Source organism: Punica granatum, chromosome 2 (genome assembly GCF_007655135.1).
Source record: "Punica granatum isolate Tunisia-2019 chromosome 2, ASM765513v2, whole genome shotgun sequence".
Taxonomy (NCBI): Eukaryota; Viridiplantae; Streptophyta; class Magnoliopsida; order Myrtales; family Lythraceae; genus Punica; species Punica granatum.
The window spans coordinates 35356212-35362891 of record NC_045128.1 but is presented as its reverse complement, the minus strand read 5'-3'; the positions used below and the strand labels follow the sequence as shown (position 1 = coordinate 35362891).

At 39.0% G+C, this 6680-nt stretch overlaps 1 protein-coding gene across 1 annotated transcript; it reads left to right on the top strand.

Moving 5' to 3' along the window:
* Positions 1 to 326: 326 nt before the first annotated feature.
* On the top strand, positions 327 to 3762 carry LOC116196730 (squalene monooxygenase SE2-like). The gene is made up of 8 exons (XM_031526600.1): positions 327 to 797; positions 1430 to 1541; positions 1710 to 1884; positions 2012 to 2180; positions 2271 to 2489; positions 2632 to 2907; positions 3003 to 3281; positions 3417 to 3762. The coding sequence occupies exons 1-8, from the start codon at positions 531 to 533 to the stop codon at positions 3519 to 3521; spliced, it is 1602 nt and encodes a 533-aa protein (XP_031382460.1). The 5' UTR covers positions 327 to 530; the 3' UTR covers positions 3522 to 3762.
* Positions 3763 to 6680: the final 2918 nt, after the last annotated feature.

Here is a 6680-nt window from a genome sequence, read left to right as displayed (position 1 = left end):
CGCACATAATTCCATGTCGACGTTCAAATATGTCCAGCTCGGTGTCTCCCTCCCGCAATCTTCCTTCGTCAAGTCAGGACTCGTTTCCATTATTTCGTGCCCTTCTAATTAATTAATAATAAAGAAAAAAATAAAATAAAATATTCTACGAAATAAAATTGATAGTGGGGAAGGCGCGTCCACATTTACAGTCACAACCTTAAAAAGAGGGAAAAGGAATAAATAAATTGAAAAAGAAAAGGAAAAAAAAACCACCTACGAGGAAGGAAGGGGAAGTAGTTTTCAAGCTTTGCGTATGGCCTTTATAAAAAGGGCGCCAAGTCGGCTTGCTTGCTTCTCACCACCGAGTGACTCACATTTCCTTCCTCTCACAAGCAACACCCACAGTTCTGTTCATCGCGAGTTCGGGGCAAGAAATCGCAGAACTTGCCCGGGAAGAAAGAAAGCAAGCAAGAAAACTCAATACCCGAAAGTCGGAAACGACCAACTTTCGATTTTGTTTTGGTTGAGAGAGAGTTTCTTCTGAGGAGATGGAGTACCATTATTGGATGGCTGGGATTCTGGGTTCTTGGTTCGGGTTCCTGTTCCTCTGCAGCTTCTTCATGACGGGGAAGAAGAAGAGTGGCGATGAGTCCATGGAGGTTGTTCGAGGAGAAGAAGAAGTGAAGAGCCAGAAATCGTTTAAGTGCTCTGCTGTTGATGGGATTTGCGGAGATGATCAGGCCGAGGGGAGCACAGAGGTCATCATTGTCGGTGCCGGAGTTGCCGGTGCTGCTCTTGCTTATACCCTTGCGAAGGTAAACACACTCTCTCTCCCTCTCTGTGAGTAAAAGTCAGTTTTTTTTTTCCTGGTTATGGAGAGTTCCAGGGCTTTCCGTTTTTCTTGATCAAAGCTCTCCCCCAATCGTTCTCCAGAAATATGTTCTGTAGAATTTCGTGGTAGAAAATATTTTAAAGGCCTGCATAAGCGATTTCGAGATTTGATAAAGGAAGAAGAATGAGTTTATGCATATCGAGATACTTCGGATCCTGTAAGGGGATGCGAATGATTTTAGGAGCAATCCTTGCAGAATTGGAGTACCTTCCTTTTATCGTGCTTTTCCTCTGTAAGAAAAGATCGAGATCGGGAGTATCTCATATGTTCTGTTTTTCATATCTGCGGAGGTATCTGTTGGCATGAGCTATAATCAGGAAAGACTGTTCTACGTTTTCCCAGTAAATAGATGAGTTTAAACATTACCGGAATTCTGTCTTGCAAGCTTCGAACGATTTAGATCAAAATTAGTTTTCGGTTATGTGGGAATTATGTATGTCGTTTGGAGTATAAAAACTGTTAACTGATCTGATCTGGATCAATCTAACATATACTGAAAATAATTTTCATCTTCCTAATGATTTTGCACCGTGCTTAAATTGCTGATCGTTACAGGATGGGCGCCGGGTCCGTGTGATCGAGAGGGACCTTACGGAGCCCGATAGGATTGTTGGTGAACTTCTACAGCCTGGAGGGTACCTCAAATTGCAGGAGCTGGACCTTGCAGGTAATAAAACTTCTGTAAGAACATAAATTTTCGCCATCTGCAAGTTTTCCTCGACTTCAATTCTGAGTTTCCGGGAGTTTCTGGCCCGATCTGGAATTAGTTTTAAACCTCCAACCGAAAGTATTGGCATTGCTCTAAAAAAAATATGACATATTTGATGTGAAACAGATTGCGTCAGCACGATCGATGCTCAGAGGGTGCTTGGGTATGCTCTGTACAAGGACGGGAAGCACGCACAGTTGTCTTATCCGCTTGAGAAGTTCCACTCAGATGTCGCTGGTAGAGGCTTCCACAATGGCCGGTTCATCCAACGGATGCGGGAAAAGGCTGCAACCCTCCCAAAGTAATTCTCTTTCCTTCCAACATATATTCGATAACATAACAGATCAAAGCAACAAAGGTTTGGATCTCACTGGGGCAATCTGATGTTGAGGTCTAACTCATATATAATGTTTTTGTTTGATCATCAGCGTGACACTGGAGCAAGGAACAGTGACATCTCTGATCGAAGAGAAAGGAACCATAAAAGGAGTTCAATACAAGACAAAGGATGGACAGGAGCTGAAAGCTTACGCTCCATTGACGGTTGTGTGTGATGGGTGTTTCTCAAATCTGCGCCGGTCTCTCTGCAAGCCCAAGGTGATTAATTACTTTCATTCGGGGGAAATGATGATATATTTCCTCTGTGTTTGTGTCCAAAAAATTGAGAAATTTTTTATTGTTATGCAGGTTGATAATCCTTCTCATTTCGTGGGATTGGTCTTGGAGGACTGCAACCTTCCATTCCCGAACCACGGGCACGTGATTTTGGCGGATCCCTCGCCCATCCTATTCTATCCCATCAGCAGCAATGAGGTTCGGTGCTTGGTTGATGTCCCTGGACAGAAGTTGCCCTCTGTTGCCAGTGGAGAAATGGCTCATTATCTGAAGTCAGTTGTGGCTCCTCAGGTATTAATCTACACAAACAACCTTCCCTGATTTTCAGGTCTATGCTGTCGAGAAATTGTTTTACATGAAAAATTTTAAGCATAAGAACAGAGGAGTTGGCAAATCAGACTGACCAAAAGAATAACTGTCCTTTGGTTTTCAGATCCCACCAGAAATCTACCCTTCCTTTATTGCTGCAATTGAGAAGGGGAACATCAGATCGATGCCGAACAGGAGTATGCCTGCCACTCCTGAACCGACTCCCGGGGCACTCCTTATGGGAGATGCCTTCAACATGAGGCATCCTCTGACTGGAGGAGGAATGACCGTGGCCCTGTCCGATATTGTCGTGCTGAGAGATCTCCTCCGCCCGCTCAATGATCTCAATGATGCTCCCACTCTCTGCAGATATCTCGAGTCCTTCTACACTCTTCGCAAGGTGAGCAGCATAGTTTCCTTTCCTTCATCTTTAAGAGCATCCCAATGGAAAAATCACCGTCCCTCTAACTAAATGATGCACTTTTGCATTTGCAGCCTGTGGCATCGACCATCAACACTCTAGCAGGAGCCCTCTACAAGGTCTTCTGCGCGTCCCCTGATCCAGCTAGAAAGGAAATGCGTGATGCGTGCTTCGACTACCTCAGCCTCGGGGGCTTGTGCTCGAATGGACCTGTCTCCCTCCTCTCGGGCCTGAACCCTCGCCCATTGAGCTTGTTCTGCCATTTCTTTGCAGTGGCCATTTATGGCGTTGGGCGATTGATGATCCCGTTCCCTTCGCCACAGCGTATGTGGATCGGCGCCAGACTGATCACGGTGAGCATCTCACTTTCCTCATGGTTTATGCCTGTTTCCGTCAAAGTAGCAACTCCCAGCATTGATTCGAGTCTAAAAGCTTCAACATACATGTTGAAATTACTGAACTTTTATATCGTTTTTGTTCACTTTTAGGGTGCTTCTGGGATCATCTTCCCAATAATAAGGGACGAAGGAGTGCGGCAGATGTTTTTCCCAGTGACGGTTCCGGCATATCACAGAGCTCCTCCGGTTCATTGAAGCATTGAAGCAGAGATCAAGGAGGGAGAAAGTCACACACAAGCAATTTCCTCACTTACAAAAGGAAATGAGGAGACGAACTGCTAAAAGCTATAGGTTCAAAAAAAATCTGTGCAGCATATCTTATAGCTTAAGTAGACAATATCATAGGACCTGGCTCCTTATTTTTAAACTGAAATGTCCATTAAATTAATTGTACCAAACTTGAGGTTTATCAATGTAATTGTTTCATTATATTTCTCTTGTTTCTGTTAAACTGGTGACTAAGTATAATTTCCAAAAGTCTAAACTACGGAAATTAAATCGCAATCGGATTATACATGTAGAGAAAAAACTGATCTGAGCGATGAAGATGAACGCGAGTTTGATGAGGGCCTTTCAGCCCTAGGTTCTGAAGTCAATTAATCTATTACATTGGATAGATGATCACCTTAAAGCTTAGTTTGTTTATTGGTTCACCTCGTGTAGATCGCCGTGTCGACGGTGTTTGCTTTTTTCTTGTATACTTTTGGGCATAAATCCTGGGACGTCCTTGTAGTTCGGGTTGGATTGGACACTGATTAGCTGCAATCTTTGAGTTTGGTTTGATACATGTGATGCTTACAAAAAGGGATAAATTGCACTAGTGGTCCAAAATATTTTACAAATATTTTATTATGGTTCAAAAAGTTTTTTTCGCTACATGATGGTACAAAATGCTTCAAAATTGTTTCATGATGGTACAAACCGTCAACTCGAGCTTGACGCCATCAAGCCGACGCTGACGCGGCTACTACGTGTCACCTCATTGCTGACGTGGCCGAAAAATTTTAAAATTTTAAAAATAATTTTAAATTTTAAAAACTTTTAATTTAAAATTTAAAATAATTTTAATTTTAAATATTAAATTTTTTATAAATTTTTTTTAAAAAAATTATTTAAAAAAATTTAAAATGTTCAAAAGTTTAAAATTATTATTTTTATTTTTTTCTAAATTTTTACTCTTTTTTGTATTTTTATTTTTTTATATTTTTAAAAAATAATTTTCAAAATTTTAAAATATTTTTTTTTTATTTTTTTGAAAATTTTTACTCTTTTTGTATTTTTTTAATTATTTTTTGTATTTTTTAATTATTTTTTGTATTTTTTTGGATTTTTTAAAATTTTATTTTCTCTTAAATGACGTGGCGCACTATGATTGGTTTCACGTAACAAAAGTGACACATAGGACACGCCACGTCAGCAAAATGTTAACGGCATCAGAGTCAATTGACGGTTTATACCATCATGAAACAATTTTGAAACATTTTGTACTATCAAGTAGCGAAAAAAACTTTTTGGACCATAATAAAACATTTGTAAAATATTTTGGACCACCAATGTAATTTACAATAGAAAAAGACATCATGTCGAAAATTGAGTTACTACGATGGTCCAAATATTTGTAAGACCATTCACTGGTTGTTCGGTTAGTGCGAGATTGAGATTTTTTTAGTTCCTTGAGGATCCATCGGATAGCTGAATCTTCAGAAAAGAAATCAGTAATCACTTATTAGTCCAGTTAACTCGATCACGAACCTGTGAGTATGCTTTAAATATGTTTAATGAATTATGCAAATGAAGATGTGGACCAGGCAAAACCAATACAGCATTCATGATAGAGGCATGAATACTGTCTTACGAATATGACTGCCAAAAAACTGACCTTTCGGCGCTACTTCGTTCCAATTGAAGGTTGCCGACACTCTCATAATGGCCTTCCCATAATGATACAGCTTCGAAACGAATGCTGTCATCTTCGGTCTTGTGATTCTTCTAACCTGACCAAGATTACTCAATTGTATGTCATTCAATCAACTAGGAATCTACAGAAAAACAACTGAGTCTGATACTCAGAGTCTTCGTACAAACTTGAGAGGCTCAGTTGTGATGACTTGGGGTTCTGGTATTATTTAGCTGCTAATTAATCTGATGAAAATTTTCCTTTTAGTTGGAGGATGGTGATGTGATGATGATGATTTCATAGAGCAGGTCGCACTTGCAGTAGTCGTCGCCATGGTTGGGGCAGAAAGCAGAGACGCCGCAATGCCAAGAAAAGGTACTACGATATGGTAGCACACAAAATGGGTAGGATCACCGAGGCTCAATTGTACCAAGCTTCGTGATGAGGTGATGAGGGGAAATGTGTTTCGACGAGAATAAGAAGCTCAAGCCCATTTCTGTCGCTCAGTTTTCCTTCATTCCTGTCCATCCAAAAACAGGGGATCCCCCTTTATTTCCTCATCGTTATACATTTCTAGTCACATAGGTGTTTCTTATAATCGAAAAAAAGAGTACGAGTGCGGTATTTGGTACGTGAATGTAGATAACTATTTGGTTATCCTCAAATAATATTTACATCACCTATTGGAAGAGTTTGACTAAAATGGCCAATTTTCCTGATTGTAGTTAGTGATTAGCATTTCCGAATAGTAATTCCTCATGTAAAAAAATAATATTTGGGTGATTTTCTACCGAAAATAATATTTGGATGATTAATGAGATGAACGAGCTGGATTTTAATATTTAGATTTTTTTTTCTGGTCTTTCAGTTTGGGGGAAGAGATATAAGATGGAATAACAGAAAATATTTTTAATACCAATATAAATTGATTTAAGTGATTAAATGTTTGCTTTTTTTTTTTAATGTTATAACTTCCCTGACTTTACTTATTATACTTAATTTTAAATTTTGATTATTTTTTAAAAATTTGAAATGATTAAAAAGTTAACCGTAATACTCCATGTAATATTCTAACAATATTCTAAGTTTTCTGTCGGGGATGGTGCTGGGTTTTCATCCTTGACACGGTGACCACTGAGGGCTCGTTGGTGGCTACCACAACCTTCAGCGAGGCCCACGACTTGTTTCTCTATCTTTACTTATTTATTTATTATTATTATTATTATTATTATTATTATTATTATTATTATTGAATTTTAAAAAAATTGAAATAATCTTAAAAGTTTACAGAATTATCCATGGAATATTGTAAGGGTATTAGTCAACATAGTCAAATGAAGGGAAGTATCATGATTTCCTAAGAATGGGACAAAGACCATATTTGGTACACCACAATCGAATTCGAAAGGAATAGAATGGAACGGGTACAATGGAAATAGTTGCAGAATGGGTACAAA